Genomic DNA, 19014 nt, shown 5'->3' on the forward strand with positions numbered 1-19014 from the left:
GCAGGACAACGAGTGGCAATTACATAATGATGGATGATCGATAGGCTATACAGCAGCATTGTTACAGCTGGAGCTGTGCAGCGCTTCCAGGGTGGACAAACCATGTTCACTGCGGAAAAACAAATTGCAACCCAATCCTAATAATATCACAATCTGGCCCTCTTATTCCCTCGAGCATCATAAAACACTGTAGCGAATAGCGATGCTATATAATGGGCCGGCGCATCATCTCAGAGCTGTAACAAGGCCTGGAGCCCAACTCACAGCCATAAGAACAACAGAAGACTGCTGTTTCCTTCATCTTGACTGGATTTCAATGAGCGGTGCCGACATACGAAAGCGGTGTTACTGCAGGCTGACATTTTTCCCTGAAGTGGAAACATAGCTTGTGCAGAGAGATTACAGTGCTTTGTTGTAGCTCACAGTCAACATAACCGGTTTACCCTACATATTTATCAGTGCTGCAATTCAGGTGGGTGGAGGTATGTGTGTGGGAATGGTGTTTGGGATAACCCTGAGTAAGAAGCGATTTAGAAAATAGATGGACAGTTGGATGGATGGAGAACATGGGACCTATTCAAACACAGAGCTGGCCAGACAGGGGCTGGGAACCAATTTCAGCAGGGAGCGGGCAGGCTCCATCCCTTCTGAGGGCCGTCCAGTGCCATTCCTTCATTTTGTTTGGTTTGTTTTTTGTTTTTGTTTCTGTACTATACACTCACGCCAGGTTGCAGTCGTACTTCTCAAAACTGTATGCACATCAGAGTTAAGAATGGGCCATGGAAGTAATGAGTCTGTACCTTGATGCAACCGGCTCACCGTTTTCATCCCTTCCCGCTTCACTCACACACCCACATATGCAGTTATCGTAACTGAAATTCAACTTGAATGCCATTACATTTCAATAATTTGGCAGATGCCTTCATCCACTACCGGAGAAAAGTTGATTTTTTAATATGTCTGGTTTGCACCTGGTTTGGAGATGGTCGAACCTGCAACAAGATGGTTGAGATAGCAATCATGCTGGTCATTCCAAAAATAAATCAGCTTTAAAAATGTAGTCTGGGCCACGAAACAGAAATGGCAATGGGCATTGGGCGTACTGACTGACGTTCTCTCGGCTTTAAAGCACAGGCCTACGTCATTGCTACCAAAAGGGAGCAAATATCTCAAAACAAAACGTTGCGCAACGTTGGGAATAAACATCTTTCAACACAGAAACGTGTACATCGTTACAATTAATATGATGAAATATGTACAATTCAGTAAGTAATGTAATACATAACAGTATTTCTGCTTAGGATGAAATATAATAACGGGATGGATGCTATATTGAGGGCTGTATGCTTAAACAGGTTTAGACCCGAAGAACGTAAAGAATTTCGGCGAAATCACGTGACCACGAGTGAGTTCAGGGAAGAAATTGCGTAACGATTTCACTTTAGTGAATGTGGACAAATCTTGTCGTTTTCGTTTGGCGCAACCGTATCTTTTAAGGACACGACGTGGCAGATACTTTCTGGGACTTCCTGTATTATAAAGCTTCAGAAGGATCGGGTAAGAACGGACATTTCGCTGGATAATGTAGCCAGCTTACTTTATTGTTTTGACAAAGTGCCTAGCGCGACTTCCTGGAAAATATGTCGATAACTAGTAGGCTGTTTTCCTGTAAACGAATGATTACGTAAATCATAACGGAGCTAAACTTTTGGACTAAATAATGTGCTCGTATCATTTAACCACCGATTATAATGACATCAACTTCAAGATGTCTCAGAGTTTGAATGGTACATTTACGTAGGGACTCGTGTGAGTACTAGCACATACCAAACAGCATGCTATTCACTTAGGCTATACAGTTAGAAGAGTTTAGATTCCAGTCACATTTTATCAGCTAAAGGCAGGCCTGATTAGAGCCAGTCATAATTATATCCTATTTATTTTTGCTAGTCCGGCAATGTTACAACCGAAAGCTTGTAACGATACTAATCATGTAGGTAATATTTCATTTAGCCTCTTTTGGGTTACTTTACAATCTTTGCTAGATAGCTGGCGCTCGTATGTTTGAAGACATTATCCTATTTGTCATAATATGTAGGCTATCATAGTTAGAGGGATTGTTCACTTTCTTTTATTTTAAAATGTGTTATAGGTCAAGGGCTGGGCAGGAAAGTTCACCCCGCCTCATTTCCCATGTACGGCTAATTTCACAGTCTAAAATGGTTCTTCGTGACGTCAAGAGATTACTTTATTGTAACTTTAAACCGATGGATAAACTGCACAGGACGAAATGAAAATATTACATTTCTCATTTTTGTGTAAGATAAATAGGCTACCGACCTGACGTAAAAGATTGTATACATTTCAATTCAAATTAAACTTATCTGGTTTGGAGTAAATCATGGGACATGAATCATATATCAAATCATGGCACATACATACATACACTTCCTGGGACATTACTCACAAGCGCCAATGTCCAGTATAGGCGTTTCTGCCACCCGTTTCAATGCAAGTCAGTGTTAAAAATAAGTGTAATAGATAATGTAGCACAAAATGTGTTTTTTGTTAGTTTAATGCGTATCTCCCAATTTTCATTCCTTCATGTTTTTCAGTACCATGGCAACTGCGCCTCCACTTATGGAGTTCCCACAGCCCCCCTCCTATGAAGAAACCATGGTAGCCCCTCCCCCTCCTCACTACCACATGGGCCCTCCCCCTTCTCAGGGCTATGCTCCAGGGCCTTCAGGCCCTCAGGGCTATGCTCCAGGGCCTTCAGGCCCTCAGGGCTATGCTCCAGGGCCTCCTGGACCTCAGGGCTATGCTCCAGGGCCTCCTGGACCTCAGGGCTATGCTCCAGGGCCTCCCGCTCCTCAGGGCTATGCTCCAGGGCCTCCTGCTCCTCAGGGCTATGCTCCAGGGCCTCCTGCTCCTCAGGGTTACACCAAGGTGCCTCAGCACCCATACCCGCCTCAGCCTGTCAGCCCCCCTCTGACCAGCCCTGTGGGTAAGCTCTTGCGCCCTCTGCTGCTGTTTGTGCTGGGCTTTAGTGTTCAGGTTCTGCCCACAGGATGTGCGCTCAGTGTTCATATTTATTTTCCCGTCTCGTTACTTACCTAGAACGTGAACAGAAATTTGTATGTCAAATGTCTCTTTATTTTAAACTGGTTTTCATGTTGCAAATGTTGCAGTTGTGTGACCCATACGTACTGTAGACGTGAGTGTCCACCAGAGTGTGTGGGTGTTGTGTCTATAGCGTTTGTGTACAGTGTGTATTGATTTGTTTGTGTTTTGTTTGTTTTTGTGTATAGTTTAGTGTTGGGGTGAATTTTGTTAATGTTTGTTTGGTGTATGTGTGTGTACAGTGGTATGCAATAGTTTGGACACCCCTAATCAAATTGCATGTTTTGTTGAATCTCCAAGTGAAAAGAAGTTCACAAAACAAAACCAGGGTGCAAACTTGACATATTTCTGAGAATTTTTACGGATAATTTCATGCAGAACATTGCTTCCAAAAAAATAATCTGCATGGAAGAGCTGTCAGAAGCAACCTTTCCTGTAATCTCATTACAAAAGTCAACATCTTAAGTATGCAACAAAACACTTCAGTGCGCCAGAGATGTTTTAAGTACTAAAATAAAAACAAATTGTGCATTGGAATTTACAGAAATATGCAATGTTCAAGTTTTTACCTTGCAGAGGTGACGTTAACTTCATTTCACTTAAGACCACTATATGTTTGTGTGTTTTAATGGGTCCACACTGGACTGTAATTCAATATTCATTCCCATTTTGTAGCCACTGGCATAATGACGATTTTTTTTCAGCCAAAATGTTGACTGCGCTGGTTGCTGTGGCTTTGATAACGGCAAACATGGATTTGTAATTTACACAGATTATTATGTCAATGAGTGTGCTTGCATGATAGCGAGGGCTCATCCGATTGGCTGAACGTGCCGACTGAATTTGCGGAACGTCTTTCAGTGTCTGTGCAGACCGTCTATGTGCAGCCGGGCGTGATTTTCGGAGACAGGCCTGTGCAGACGCACTGCCCGGCGTGCACTCAGTTTGTGCTGACCCGCACCGAGTTCCAGGCCGGCACGATAACCTGGCTCAGCTGCCTGGCCCTATCCTTCTTCGGGTGAGCATAACACGCCGAAAATTTGAATTCACGAATCGGGGAAAATTATCATAATTGTAATTATTTTTCAAATAATTAGTTTCAGTTTTCAATTCAGTTCAATAATAATGAATTACAATTCTAATTATCATACTTCATATTTCACTATTATACGGATAACTGCCAAAGTAAAGGAAACGGCAAGCATGGGGGTCACTTTTTAATAGTCGCAGTCACTTGATTCAGTTACTTGTGTGTTCAGCCTTGCATGTCAGACCGGTTCATGGATATCACGGAAAAGCAGCGTGCCCCTTCCACCACTGTCATCACTGTCACCACTGTCGCCCTCCCCCGCTTTTTCGCTGACTGTGTCCTGGATGTGACTGGGACAGGTCGACAGCAGAAAGAAAATGGCGCCAAAATTCAAGTGAACAAAAGCAATTTACAGAGATGTCTTCGTATGGGATTAGTATGATCTGAGTCTGACTGAAAAATAATAGGTAATTCAGGCTGGAATTTTTAACTCTCCTGATCTGGAAAAATTACAGACATGGAGGATTCCGATGGGAATAAAACAGAGTAATGGCCAAAATTAGAGGACACCCTGGGGTAAAACTAGTCTCATACAAATTGGGCTTCAGTCCCCAAAGCTCTTTCCAAACCCTCGTTTCAAAGTCACTAACATTTCTTTTAACAATGGTGACTGAAATATTGGGCAACTGTTCCTGCCACCATTGTTCTACACAACCATCAACAGGCTGGGATGTTAATTACTTAATTAACTCAGGAACCACACCTGTTTGGAAGCACCCGCTTTTGATATACCTTTTATTCACCAGTGACTGAAAAGGTTCCTTTATTTGGCAGTTATAGTATAAGGGTTTTTAGAGTTAGGTCTATATTTCTTTGTCACTAGCTTTACAACAGCATCTATGGGGCATATCAAGATGTATGGTTAGATTCATTGTCCTGCTGGACCGTAGCCCTCTCTTCCAGTCATAATTCCAATGACGTTTGACAAACTCCAGATGCTTGGTTTTGATTATTGTGCTCAGTAAGGGCTGTCTTTGTGCCATTCTTCCAAAGAGTTAGTTGGTATGGAAGTGCCATTTTATGGTTCTTTTTGAGACTTTGTGACCTCAAGATGCAACCAGGAATTCTTAAACTGTGATCCTTGGGTTACTTATGGACTCCCTCACCATCTTCCTTTTTTTATTATTGTCCGTACAGTGCTAAGTAGTATGTTTGTCAATTACCATCTGTGTCTTCTGAATTGACAGTTATTTGGCTTTCCCATGCTGATGGTTGACAAAGGGATTTAGCATAGTGAATAGTGAAAAGAGGAAGTGATGGAATGACACAAAATACCGATGATGGTTGTGCAATCCAAATACTAAACCTGTTCCAATGGCTGATTATTCATCTGACTATTATGAGGACGCTGTTAAGTCTCTTCACTTTGATGGCCACCCATATTTATTTAAACCGGAATACACAGACCAAGAGCTAAATCAGGTTCAGTAGGATAGGAAAATGGAGGCTGAGGTACAAAAGCACGATGCAGAAGGGTCAGCGAGTCCTACGAGAGCGGACAACACCTGGTGGTGCTGCTGCCCCACTGCAAGCCTATATAACAGCTTCAGGATTTGGAGGTTCCTTATAAAAGTGAGCTACACACCACTGTAAACAAAGTTAGGAATAGAACAACCACTTTGAACCTGTATCTTGATATGCCCCGTATACGCCGTTGTAAAGCTACTGACCTGTAGGGAAAAAAAAGCCTCTAAAAGCACAAGAACCAGAACCGTTAAAAAAAAACAAACTAACTGAATTACGCTTGTAAATGGCTATTATCTCATTATTATTCATGTAAATGGTAAATAGTTGGCATTTATATAGCGCCTTTATGCTTCTCGTTCACCCATTCATACACACACTCACACACTGACGGCGATTGGCTGCCATGCAAGGTGCCGACCAGCTCATCAGGAACATTTGGGGGTTAGGTGTTTTGCTCAAGGACACTTCGACACAGCCCGGGCGGGGGATCGAACCGGCAAACTCTTACTGCCTGAGCCATGTCGCCCTCATGTACTTCATTATTCATATATTTAATTGTCTGAGCATATATTATTCATATACTACTGTCCTTCTGATATTCTAGGTGCTTCTATGGATGTTGCCTGATTCCATTCTGTGCGGACAGTCTGAAGGACGTGAAACACTTCTGCCCAAACTGCAGCAACTACCTGGGAGTCTACCGGCGCCTGTGAAACTCTCAGTGCACAGCTCTGGGCCATAGGGCTGGTCTGCATGTTGGTCTTTTGTTCCAACCGTAGTTGTAGTTTTCTGACAGCTCTAGAAACTGTACTCTAGGCTATATCAGTCCTGTCCACAGTGAAGTCTTTAGGATAAACTCGCTGGTGCTGATACAAATGCCAGTTCAAGATAATGATTGAGCCAATCAAATAATTAAGAGCAGAAGTTGGCACAAAATCCTGAAACGGATCAGACCTTGTCGTGCACCCCTGCCTTACAGTCAAGGACATTGGAAACTTCTAAAACTAAGCTCCTGTCAATGAAGATGGCATAACCGAGTGAACCGAAGATTAGATTCACTTTAAAATATACTGAATTCAAAATTGACTGGCATTTAATCGAATGTTATTGAATTTATATTTTACATATAACTGGATGAAAATTATATCATTGGATGAGGATAATCTGTGGAAATGCTTAGGAAATTATACCATTCGCTCACATAAAAATACAAAGCCGAAACCACAAAGCCAGAGACTATTTTATGTAGACTGTTTAATGCTGGGATACTCAGTCTTTGCAGGAAAGGCTAGTGTGGGTGCAGACTTTTGTTCTAACCAATAAAACAAAAATGGTCTCTAGCTTTGTGGTTTCGGCTTTGTAATTTTATGTGATTTGATATTTAAGGACCTTGATTAGTACAATCAGGTGTGTAACTGCTTGGTTGGAACAAAAGGCTGCATCAACACCAACCCTTTCAGGGTATCCCTGGTTTAGTGTCTACATGATGAGGCCTTGTCCAAAGAAATTCTAGCTCTTTCCAAAACTATGTTCTCTGAAATTAGATGAGGAAATTCACAACATACAGGGTACATTTAAAGAAAGAAATCTAAACAAATTGCCTTAATTTAGAAATCGTACATTTAAAATAGTTTATAATAGGGATCATCAAATCATGGTCCTTGTGGCCTGACAACGGGCTGGTTTTCCACCCTCCCTTTACCTGGGAGTCAGGTTTGAAGACTAATTGAAACACTAATTGTTCAGCCTGGGCATGATTTACCAGGGAGAAAAGAGAACTAGGCCTGGATTTGAGGTCCAGATTTGATGATCGCTGGTTTATTGTTTTATAATGTTTTGAAAAGTGTTAGATAAAGTTTATTTAGGCACCTTATAATTATGGAAGTAATATAAACTGTGAAGTTAAAGTGGTGCCCCTCCTCAAAATATGCAGCCATTTAGCAGATATGTTGAGTTGAAAAAGAACGGACTGATCCTATTCCAGTGTAATACCATTGTAACTATCGTATTGACGTGTATTGAGTGGCCGTGTAATGACATGGTTAATGTGCATGCCACTGGGGCATTTACCCTCATTCTAACCTGAAGTCCTCTGTTCCTCATATCCTAAACCCATCACAAAATTAACCAACACATCAACCCTGACCCTTTAAGCAATTACAAAACCCAAAAACCAAATGCCATAGCAGTTATTGTGCTTACTGACCATTAGGGTCTCATTATTATGGTTCAATGATGCAGGTCAGCCTGATACAAAGTGGGCCTTAAACATGGGATAAAGAAGGATGTTGGCTAAAAGTATATAAAACATCTGAGATGTGCAGCTAAATAATATGGTGAAGAGTTACTCAAATTCCTTTTGTCCCACTGGGGAAGCATTTTTGTTTTATAATTTCACAAGGTAAATATTGTCCGCTATCCACATCCAACTAAGTTAGTAAGTCTAACAAAACAAACTGAAATAATTTCACTGTTACTACTAACTAGTACTGAGGGTCAATGAATGGTAAAAACATTCAGGGCCAGTTTCACAGACAATGGTAGAACGCATTCCTAGTCTAAATTCAATTTTGAATAGATTCTCCATACAAAACTCAATTCAGTCCAAGACTAAATTTAATCTGTGTCTGTGAGACCGGCCCCAAATGTTTCCAAGAACTGCCTTTAAATGTTAATATAGTTCATGATTAAGTTTGTTTATATAGTTTGGGTCCATTTTTAACACCGTCTCCCATAGAACGGTGTGTCATTAATGTTCACTTTTTTATTCTTCACTTTTAACATGTCAGTGTAAAATGCAACTTTCTTGCACACAAATAAATATAATTTTATAGATGAATGTTCTTTTATTTTGACTTATGCAAGCAGCTGTGTTCTTCCTCAAATAGAAATACGGGGAGCCCCATCATTGCTAGAATATGGCAAGCTGAGATGTAAAATACATTTGGAAATACTGACTTTGGCACACATTTCAAAAGCTCAAAACTTTGTTCTTAAATACAAAAAAATACACTTTATTAATTTAAAGAAAGTTTACTATTCTGGGGCTGATTACAGGGTTTGCTGGAGGTCTTCCACTTCGAACTTCCACAGGTTCCTGTGAAGCGGATTGTCGGAGAGGTCTGCCATCTTAACCGCACGGAGAACTGGCTCCGGAGTGCAGGACTGCAGTATTCCCATGACCATTACGTATTTGCCTGGAGAAGAAGAAACCCTATGAAGTCATTTCACATGTGCATGATCCTATCCTAACGTAAACTGATCCTTTTCGTAGAATAAGCACACATGATCAATACTAAAGACTGAAAAGTGAAACTAGCTAACAGGCCCGTTAACTCACCAGAGAGGAGACAAGGTTTTCCCTTCGGGATGCTGTTAGTGCCCGTGACCACGAAAGTCCCGGTCTCGTCGATCAGCGTTACCGTAGTGTTGCGGTCTGATTTCACCTCCAACACAGTCCCCTGCATCCACACCACAGACACATCCCGTAGCGGACACGCATTCCGCTGCCCCAGCCTTTTAATTGTGCACTCAATCTTCCCGTTAGGTCCAGTATGTACTTTACTCTCTCTAAGCTGGCTAGAGAGAACTTTGATAGGAGGACGTTTTTTGTCGCCCGGAGATTTTGTGGGAACATCCATAAGACACTGAACTGTGTACAGCCCATATATCTGTCTATAGTACGGCCTAGGCGCCTTATTTTGTTAACTTCGACATCCGGTTTTGAGACGAGGCGCCTTGATAGTTTCGACCTATCACACATCAGGAAATATATAAACACCGCCCATTCTCGCAAGTTATACAACAAGATCGTATACAGTTGAAAGATGGGTACGCCTGCATTGGAAACTTGCGACGGTTCACAACCGACAACACATGGGTGAATACTGTATTATGTCCACGGGCCCACAGGATTTCGGTTGGATTGACGTCCGGTGCCTGAGATTATCATTTTTTAAATTATTATTATTATTTTTTTTATTTTTTTTATTTAGCACAAATTTTAGTACAAATCTGTGCAAGGTGGGAGCGAAGCCCTTACAGGCTTGTACAGAGCTCCACACCTAGCCAACACTTATTACATTTAGTACATTTAGCGGGCGAAATAAAATGTAGCCAATCCAAATCCAACATAGGATGATACGAGAAAGAAAAGAAAATAGAATGTTTAAGGATTAAACATCAGTTGATACGAGAAAGAAGAAACAGACTTGCAGAACATTTTTACGGAACTATTTCTGTGTGGATGTTGAGATACTGAATAGAGGCCACACATCTAATAAAGCAATTCTTTATTCGGCCAAGCAATTTGACTGATTTGTCTTATGTAGTATTTGCTGAAAATCGAAATACAAACCTGTCCATTTTCTCTGTAAAAGATGTTTTTAATTGTTATCATTCTTTATCAGAACTAGTTAGCAAATTCACACTCGCATGATATAATGCTACAAGCAGGACTGCCTGTATCATCAGCTGGACTGCTTAAATTGTATTGGTCGCATGTTCAGTGTGCTGTGTGTCGGCTACCCTCTGTGTGTAAAACAAAAAGCATATTCAGTGCATCTTGCTGTGTATTTATTTCAAATTACACCTCCATCCTCATGCTAAATATAATACAAAATCATAACCATTATGTATGTCCCTGGCGCTGTAAACGGCAAAAATTATAGTTTTCTTTTTTTATTTGTTTAATTTTATTTACAGCGATCAGATCTGAGCTGTGTTTGAATACTGCGACCAAAGAAGCGATGCATTCTGCCATCTGGTGGCAGTGTGAAGCTACTGCAAGGGATTTAACTCTACCGATTGAGATTCAGGGCAGAAATTGGCGTGTTATCAAGAGTTCATTGAACAGAAGTAAATAACAGTGCTGCATTGATTCATAGATTAGATACAGCCCTTTCACATGAAAGTGATAATCATCAATGGCTTGTTTCACCTTGTGTGCATCTATACTTGGTACATTTGAGTATAAATGACAGTACTATTATCTCCAATAAATATACTGCAAGTGATGTCAGAGTGATCGTGCTGGCGTGTTTGGACAGTACTATTCTTTAAAATTATCGGGTTACAGTCAGTGCAACATCAGTCACAGAAATGGCACTGATAGACTCTGTGTAAGTCCATAGATATACATTATAAACTGTTTTTTATGGTTAAAACACCATAAGGATAATTTGTCATAGAAGTTAACAGTCATTTATCCTGCAATGCTTAATACATGGGAACAACTCCTGGAAATGACAGTTGAACAAATTCCAGTCTACAATACTTTAAGGCACAAGCAGTTCAGTTTCTAAATCACTATTGGAGAATTTAAATGTCTGGTTTCACAAGCATTTTCAGAACATACTGACAGGAACAGTTTATTATTCATAATAACAACAAAAACTTCATTCATACGGCACTTTTCAGAGAATGGTGCTCACAGTGCTTTCCAAAACAACAGACTCTCCAGCTTGAGCAGAATGCAGCCACACGCTTGACTAGGACAAACTATGATTGTATTACTCCAGTGCTAGCTTCTATCAAATATAGGGCAGATTTTAAAGCTCTGCATGGTCTTGTAGCTGCGTACATTACCAAACTGCTTTTACCTTATAAGCCCACAAGATCCCTCTTTTCTCAAGACGCAGGCTACCTGGGAGTCCCAAAGCTAGAGCTTTGTCATTCAGAGCCCTACTACTATGGAAGAGTAGGGTAAGAGTCAGACAGTCTCAGTACGTAAATTTAAAAATGTGCCTTTATGATTATAATCAATTATAACTTGGATCATTATAACTGTCTATATTCTAGCCTCCTTTTTCACAAATCATTGCTCATAATTTATCAAGTTGATAATATATACATAGATACATAGTTAGTGATTTACTGAGTAAACATTTCATTACAAAAAAAACTGCAACTGCTTGCAGCCTATCTGTTGTATAACACCAAGCCTCAATGCAAGGACTCAGGTTTGTGACGCAGAGAAAGAGGTAACTCAGGTTATCTTTGGTAGAAGACAGTGTAAAATACATTAATTTCAACATTGAGATAAACATTGATTCCCCCTGTATCACTACCTGATCCTGAGGAGTGTGACTTGGATGTCGGGGTGGCAATGTGTGCAAAGCCGCTGGTGCATTCCAGACATAATTACGACTTGGTAGGAAACTCATGAACAGAAACATACATTTAAGAAGCCTATGATATGCTAAGTACTGAAAACAGGAATTTCCCATCATCAACATTAGTATATATTGCCAAAGACATGTCACCAGGAAGTGAATGCGTCAGATACTGCGCCAGGAAGGCTGAATGAGTGTTAAGGAGGTTTATTTATTACAAGGGCGGCCTGTAGCGTAGTGGTTAATGACTGGGACACGCAAGGTCGGTGGTTCTAATCCCGGTGTAGCCACAATAAGATCGACACAGCCGTTGGGCCCTTGCTCCTGCTCCATAAGCAAATATCTATACCTACATGAGATGTTTGTCTCTTCTGAAAAACGACAACACACAGTAAATGATTCAGCCAATAGAAAGTAGCCTAGGCTTATACAACAACAAATTCAAAAGAGAAACTGAAAGTTTCAAAACGATCGTCATCTTAAATACGGAGGGCAAAGAAGAAGGAGATATATAAATAGCCAAACACTGAATAAAATAACAGATGGGGTAAGTAGCGTATTGTGGAGTGAATATGTAGCCTACCAGCGCAGTGAAGGGGTGCGGCTAGGAATTGGAGTCAGAAGCTATAATCGCAATAACAAGCCTAATTCAGTAAAACATTAACTAGACAATAACATGACGCGATTTAGGCAAGGTGTAAAAGCCTTTTCGAATGTCAAATTCCGGAACAAAAACAAAAGACAATTCAAAATATATTTTAACGTTTTACGTGTTTTTCCATATTTTGTATGTTTTAGTCGCTTGATGTTTAGAACCATTTTGCCTCATGATATATTACGGAAGTTACAGGCGCCCTTGTATAAGATAAACCGAACAGCCATTTTGAAGAACAGATAATGATTACTTATTGGTCGGGTGACTTTGTATCAGGAAAATGAGAACTGAGTTCTGACTCGGGTAAAGGTAAATAAGTGTAACGCGAGTGAACAAAATCAAGCGACGATTCAGCTGTTACATCCGTGGATTTAAGTTTAATGGATGCATTTGTTAATGCCGTAATACCGGTAGTAAATCATCCATAAATATTGAATATAATACAAAATATTATTTTGGACCATACTCGAAATTTCTTTTTCAGACTTAACTAATTACTCTCCAGGGACTGATTTATTTTCTGAGCTATACTGAAGAAGACAGGGATGCCAAAAATTGTGATCACATTACTTGGTATATATTAGACTTATTTTGTAGACTTCTAGTGCTGTAGCCTCTCCGCTCACAACGACTGGAGTGCTGCTCACTGTTTCTTGCACCATTCTTTGCAAACTCTAGAGACTAGTGTGTGTGAAAATCCCAGGAGATCAGCAGTTTCTGAGATACTTAAACTACCCTGTCTGCCACCAACAATCATTCCACAGTCAAAGTCACTTAGATCACTTTTCCCCATTCTGATGGTTGACGTGAACAGTAACAGAAGCTCCTAACCTGTATACATGATTGTATGCATTACACTGCTGCCACACAATTAGCTGATTAGATAATTGCATTAATAAGGTGGTGTAATAAAGTAAAAAGGTTCCTAATAAAGTTATCGGTGAGTGTATATGCAGAAAAATATCACTTTGGTTAATTCCATTGACTCATTAATAAAATATATTCTGCATATTGAACAAAAATATAGAGCTTAGCATGAGCATTATTACATAATACTTATTTACTAGTTAAGGATTTTATGCTTTTAACCTGTGGAAGAACCCATGCTCTTTTAAGTTGCTTTGGATTAAAAGTGTCTGCCAAATGACTAAAATGTAAATTATAATGTAATATACTGGTTCAAACGGTATGAAACGGTATCAATTTTTTGAAGTGACTGTACGTTTGTAGCGGCCCTTTCCCGATTGCTTCCTGTCAAAGCTACACTATATTCTGTGTCTCTCTCTGCATTAGTGTGTGATCAGTGTGTTCTCATTTTGTGCGTTTACAGGTTAACTGATTTGGGTCAGAACCAGTGTGGTCTGATCTGGTCTGATGTGTTCCATTCTCCTGAGATAGGGGGCGCTGTTTATAAAATGAGTCTCTCAAAGGAGCCAGAACCCAAAGGTGGAACCCTCAGCACTGACAAAAAGAGGTATACATGCATTAATCACATATGTAATGTCATGTGAGTTAGAGCTGCAGTAAGAGGATGAGCTTAAGAGGAGGTACCACAGATGAATATAGAAAAAGGGGAGGTACCACAGGTGAATCGGGGAAAATATAATTAGTATTATAACTAAGACACTTGCAAAATATCTCATGAATAATTAAAAAGTATACATCTGCATATTAGTTCAAACTTTCTGTAGATTAAGTTCATTGTTCTATGTCTGTCAAAATCCCCATGTATATACCAGAAAATTATATTTTTTGTGTCCACATGAAATACTCCATAAAATAGAAATGACAAAATATATTTTAAAAAGCCAATATTTTGGTGAGAAAGCACCAAGTGAAAGTAGTTATATCTATAAATGAAGTTGGACATTTTTTTCCCTTTGTACAGGAAATATGACATTCAGAAAATGGCTGTGAAAGTTTTTTTTTTTTTGCTTCGTATAACCTTTAAATATCTCGAAATTGGCCGATTGGCTGGCCAAAATCTCCCTTATCATCTGTGGTAGCTCCCATTCATCGGAAGCTCTGTCTCCATGTGCTGTGAGTTAGAGCTGCAGTAAGAGGGTGAGTTTCTGTCTCCTCGCTTTGTTCACAGGGTCTAGGTAGAAAGACCAGAGTCACCTGTACCCAGTGGTGTGTCAATGAAGAGTGAACTTTCAGTGGATCAACCAATCAACCTCACAGGAGGGTTCACAGATGATCCAAGGTAATTAAACAGGTTGAAATGAACAATACTTCCAGTAGCCCCTTGAGCTTGCAAACTTCTGGGGTAATGTCAATCCCTGGTCCCCTGGCTGTGAGTTAGAGCTGCAGTAACAAAATGATTTTAGCTGGACATTCTGTCATCATATTCTATATTTGAGTTGCATTCAGCAGATAAGTTTTACGGGAAACTCTGTTTCCTTTTTTTGTTCACAGGGTCCAGTTAGAAAGACCTGGGTCACCTGTTCCCAGTGGTATGTCAATGAAGAGTGAACGTTCAATGGATCATCCAATCAACCTCACAGGAGGCTTCACAGATGATCCAAGGTTATTAAACAGGTTCAAATGCATGCAAAACACTTCAGTGGGAAATTAGCTTTTTGGCACCAGAGATTTAATAAGCTACAATACTTCCAGTAGCCCCTGGAGTTTACAAACTTCTGGAGTAATGTCAATCTCTGGTCCCCTGGCTGTGAGTTAGAACTGCAGTAAGATGATGAGTTTAATTGGAAACACTGTCTCCATGTTTTGTTGACAGGGTCCAGACAGAAAGACCAGGGTCACCTGTTCCCAGTGGTGTGTCAATGAAGAGTGAACGTTCAATGGATCATCCAATCAACCTCAGAGGAGGGTTCATAGTTGATCAAAGGTAATTAAACCAGTTAAAATTCACACAAAAGTTTAATTGCAATTCAATGTCACTGCCATGTTTCAGGGGTAGGTTGGTGTATGAACACACACTGACATATAGATGTGGTGTGCTGTGTCATATTCCAATGTTATGTGAGTTAGAGCTGCAGTAACAAAATGATTTTAGCTGGACATTCTGTCATCATATTCTATATTAGAGTTGCATTCAGCAGATAAGTTTTACGGGAAACTCGGTTTCCTTTTTTGTTCACAGGGTCCAGACAGAAAGACCAGGGTCACCTGTTCCCAGTGGTGTGTCAATGAAGAGTGAACGTTCAATGGATCATCCAATCAACCTCACAGGAGGCTTCACAGATGATCCAAGGTTATTAAACAGGTTCAAATGCATGCAAAACACTTCAGTGGGAAATTAGCTTTTTGGCACCAGAGCCTTAATAAGCTACAATACTTCCAGTAGCCCCTGGAGTTTACCGTCTTCTGGAGTAATGTCAAGCCCTGGTCCCCTGGCTGTGAGTTAGAACTACAGTAAGAGGATGAGTTTTACTGGAAACGCTGTCTCTATGTTTTGTTCACAGGGTCCAGACAGAAAGACCAGGGTCACCTGTTCCCAGTGGTGTGTCAATGAAGAGTGAACGTTCAATGGATCATCCAATCAACCTCAGAGGAGGGTTCATAGTTGATCAAAGGTAATTAAACCAGTTAAAATTCACACAAAAGTTTAATTGCAATTCAATGTCACTGCCATGTTTCAGGGGTAGGTTGGTGTATGAACACACACTGACATATAGATGTGGTGTGCTGTGTCATATTCCAATGTTATGTGAGTTAGAGCTGCAGTAACAAAATGATTTTAGCTGGACATTCTGTCATCATATTCTATATTAGAGTTGCATTCAGCAGATAAGTTTTACGGGAAACTTGGTTTCCTTTTTTTGTTCACAGGGTCCAGTTAGAAAGACCTGGGTCACCTGTTCCCAGTGGTGTGTCAATGAAGAGTGAACGTTCAATGGATCATCCAATCAACCTCACAGGAGGCTTCACAGATGATCCAAGGTTATTAAACAGGTTCAAATGCACACAAAACACTTCAGTGGGGAAATGTTATTTTTGGCACCGGAGGCGTAATTAGCTACAGTACCTCCAGTAGCCCCTAGAGCTTGCAAACTTCTGGAGTAATGTCAATCCCTGGTCCCCTGGCTGTGAGTTAGAGCTGCAGTAATATGATGAGTTTAATTGGAAACGCTGTCTCCATGTTTTGTTCACAGGGTCCAGACAGAAAGACCAGGGTCACCTGTTCCCAGTGGTGTGTCAATGAAGAGTGAACGTTCAATGGATCATCCAATCAACCTCACAGGAGGCTTCACAGATGATCCAAGGTTATTAAACAGGTTCAAATGCATGCAGAACACTTCAATGGGGGAAATTTGCATTTTGGCACCAAAGGCTTAATATGCTACAATACCTCCAGTAGCCCCTAGAGCCTGCAAACTTCTGGGGTAATGTCAATCCCTGGTCCCCTGGCTGTGAGTTAGAGCTGCAGTAAGAGGATGAGTTTTACTGAAAGCCTCATCTTGTCAGGTTCTGGGTTTTTCGTTGCCTAGTTTTGTCGAAGTGGTTAGCGTTTCCGTGTATTCTTACTGTTACGATCGCTCGTGAATCGTAACATAAAGGACACACACCAGTTTAAGTAATAACAAAATAATAGAATTTAATAATACGAAAGATAACAAAACATACAAAAATTGGTAATGAGGTGTGTAGAGCTATGTGTCATGTATTTAATGTAGGTGCATAAATTGAATGTGAATGGATACATGTAAATGTTAGTCAGTCAAACAAAAAGGCTTGTCAGCATGGGAGGAAGCAAGCCCCAACTGCAGGAATGGCAGATGTTTTAAGCACAAAGCCTCCGGCCGCAGGTGCACCTTGTTAACCTGATGACCCTCCTGTTCCTCAGCCAGCCACTTGAAAGACAAGCAAAAAGAAAAACCAGAAACGGATACGAGAGGGCCGTCACATTACCCTCTGTGCACACCGTAGTCTGTCAGTTCATTCATTCCCTGTCATTCGTTTCACCTGTCTTCCACTTCCTGATTGTTTCCCTACAGATGTGGGGTACTGTGTCATTCTGATGTGATGTGAGGTAGAGCTGCAGTAACAAAATGATTTTAACTGGACATTCTGTCACCACGTTCTGTGTGTTAGAGTTGCATTCAGCAGCTAAGTATTATGGGAAAGTCTGTCTCCATCTTTTGTTCACAGGGTCCAGACAGAAAGACCAGGGTCACCCGTTCCCAGTGGTGTGTCAATGAAGAGTGAACGCTCAATGGATTATCCAATCAACTTCACAGGAGGCTTCACAGACAACCCAAGGTTATTAAACAGATTCAAATGCATGCAGAACACTTCAATGGGGGAAATTTGCATTTTGGCACCAAAGGCTTAATATGCTACAATACCTCCAAGTAGCCCCTGGAATTTGCAAACGTCTGGAGTAATGTCAATCCCTGGTCCCCTGGCTGTGAGTTAGAACTGCAGTAAGAGGATGAGTTTTACTGGAAACGCTGTCTCCATGTTTTGTTCACAGGGTCCAGGTAGAAAGACCAAGGTCACCTGATCCCAGTGGTGTGTCAATGAAGAGTGAACGTTCAATGGATTATCCAGTCAACTTCAAAGGAGGGTTCACAGGTGATCAAAGGTAGGATTGATGTGTCTGACTAATTGGAATGAAGTGTCTCATTTCGGGAGTAGGTTGGTGTATTTAGACACATTCAAATGCATGCAGAACACTTCAATGGGGAAAATAGCTTTTTGGCACCAAAGGCTTAATAAGCTGCAATACCTCCAGTAGCCCCTGGAATTTGCAAACTTCTGGAGTAATGTCAATCCCTGGTCCCCTGGCTGTGAGTTAGAGCTGCAGTAATAGAATGAGTTCAACCGAAAGCCTCGTCTTGTCAGGTTCTGGGTTTTTCGTTGCCTAGTTTTGTCGAAATGGTTAGCGTTTCCGTGTATTCTTACCCTCGGTGCACACCGTAGTCTGTCAGTTCATTCATTCCCTGTCATTCGTTTCACCTGTCTTCCACTTCCTGATTGTTTCCCTACACCTGATTGTCATTTCCCCCTCGTTACCTGTGTATAAAAACCCCTTTATTGGTCTAGTTCCTTGCCAGATTGTTATGTGTCTTGACCTTATGTTCCAGCGTTTAGATCTGATTGATTCCTGTTATGACCTATTTTGTCTTTGATTTCCGGCTGTAGTGTTATCCATCTGTCTTGTTTGAACCAGAGTTTATTGACCCATTTTGGCTTTTTGACTTTTGTTTCCGGATTCTGTTTTTCTTTGTTTTGCCCGCTAGTTATCGACCCTTGGCTGTGATTTTGACTTTGTTTTGGATTATCCCTGCTATCTCTGTTTGCAGCTGTATTGACCCTCTGCTTGGACACTTAACTACAAACTGCCTATTCCTTGCTGATTCTGTTTGCTGGCTATCGACCTCCGCCTGTATACTCTGCCAAGTTTTCAATAAATACTCTGAACATTACTTTGTGGTCTTGCTACTGGATCCAGTTGTTCTGATACCTGACAGTCTCCTTGTGCTGTGAGTTAACAGCTGCAGTAAGAGGATGAGTTTTACTGGAAACGCTGTTTCCATGTTCTGTTCACAGAGTCCAGACAGAAAGACCAGGGTCACCTGTTCCCAATGGTCTGTCAA

The 19014-nt window shown here is 40.8% G+C and overlaps 3 protein-coding genes across 3 annotated transcripts; 2 read left to right on the plus strand and 1 right to left on the minus strand.

Moving 5' to 3' along the window:
- The first annotated feature begins 1226 nt into the window (after positions 1 to 1226).
- On the plus strand, positions 1227 to 8519 carry litaf (lipopolysaccharide-induced TNF factor). Its single transcript, XM_061224837.1, has 4 exons — positions 1227 to 1557; positions 2616 to 3007; positions 3985 to 4141; positions 6285 to 8519. Exons 2-4 carry the CDS (start codon positions 2620 to 2622, stop codon positions 6391 to 6393), a joined length of 654 nt encoding a protein of 217 aa, XP_061080821.1. The 5' UTR covers positions 1227 to 1557; positions 2616 to 2619; the 3' UTR covers positions 6394 to 8519.
- A 159-nt stretch (positions 8520 to 8678) lies between these two features.
- On the minus strand, positions 8679 to 9394 carry rmi2 (RecQ mediated genome instability 2). The gene is made up of 2 exons (XM_061224838.1): positions 9021 to 9394; positions 8679 to 8877 (listed from the first exon to the last, which is right to left on the minus strand). The coding sequence occupies exons 1-2, from the start codon at positions 9319 to 9321 to the stop codon at positions 8732 to 8734; spliced, it is 447 nt and encodes a 148-aa protein (XP_061080822.1). The 5' UTR covers positions 9322 to 9394; the 3' UTR covers positions 8679 to 8731.
- A 4467-nt stretch (positions 9395 to 13861) lies between these two features.
- On the plus strand, positions 13862 to 17918 carry LOC133114186 (uncharacterized). The gene is made up of 9 exons (XM_061223355.1): positions 13862 to 13922; positions 14544 to 14654; positions 14867 to 14977; positions 15189 to 15299; positions 15555 to 15665; positions 15877 to 15987; positions 16244 to 16354; positions 17259 to 17337; positions 17889 to 17918. The coding sequence occupies exons 2-9, from the start codon at positions 14590 to 14592 to the stop codon at positions 17916 to 17918; spliced, it is 729 nt and encodes a 242-aa protein (XP_061079339.1). The 5' UTR covers positions 13862 to 13922; positions 14544 to 14589.
- Positions 17919 to 19014: the final 1096 nt, after the last annotated feature.

This window comes from Conger conger, chromosome 16 (genome assembly GCF_963514075.1).
Source record: "Conger conger chromosome 16, fConCon1.1, whole genome shotgun sequence".
Lineage (NCBI taxonomy): Eukaryota > Metazoa > Chordata > Actinopteri > Anguilliformes > Congridae > Conger > Conger conger.

Bases quoted from the DNA above. Each gene is read 5' to 3' on its own strand.
- litaf (XM_061224837.1), top strand. From the start codon at position 2,620: ATGGCAACTGCGCCTCCACTTATGGAGTTCCCACAGCCCCCCTCCTAT. The intron at 3,008-3,984 runs GTAAGCTCTTGC...AACGTCTTTCAG, and splicing joins CCCTCTGACCAGCCCTGTGG to TGTCTGTGCAGACCGTCTAT. The intron at 4,142-6,284 runs GTGAGCATAACA...CTGATATTCTAG, and splicing joins CTGGCCCTATCCTTCTTCGG to GTGCTTCTATGGATGTTGCC.
- rmi2 (XM_061224838.1), bottom strand. From the start codon at position 9,321: ATGGATGTTCCCACAAAATCTCCGGGCGACAAAAAACGTCCTCCTATC. The intron at 8,878-9,020 runs GTGAGTTAACGG...CTTCTTCTCCAG, and splicing joins AAAACCTTGTCTCCTCTCTG to GCAAATACGTAATGGTCATG.
- LOC133114186 (XM_061223355.1), top strand. From the start codon at position 14,590: ATGAAGAGTGAACTTTCAGTGGATCAACCAATCAACCTCACAGGAGGG. The intron at 14,978-15,188 runs GTTATTAAACAG...TTTTGTTGACAG, and splicing joins GGCTTCACAGATGATCCAAG to GGTCCAGACAGAAAGACCAG. The intron at 15,988-16,243 runs GTAATTAAACCA...TTTTGTTCACAG, and splicing joins GGGTTCATAGTTGATCAAAG to GGTCCAGTTAGAAAGACCTG.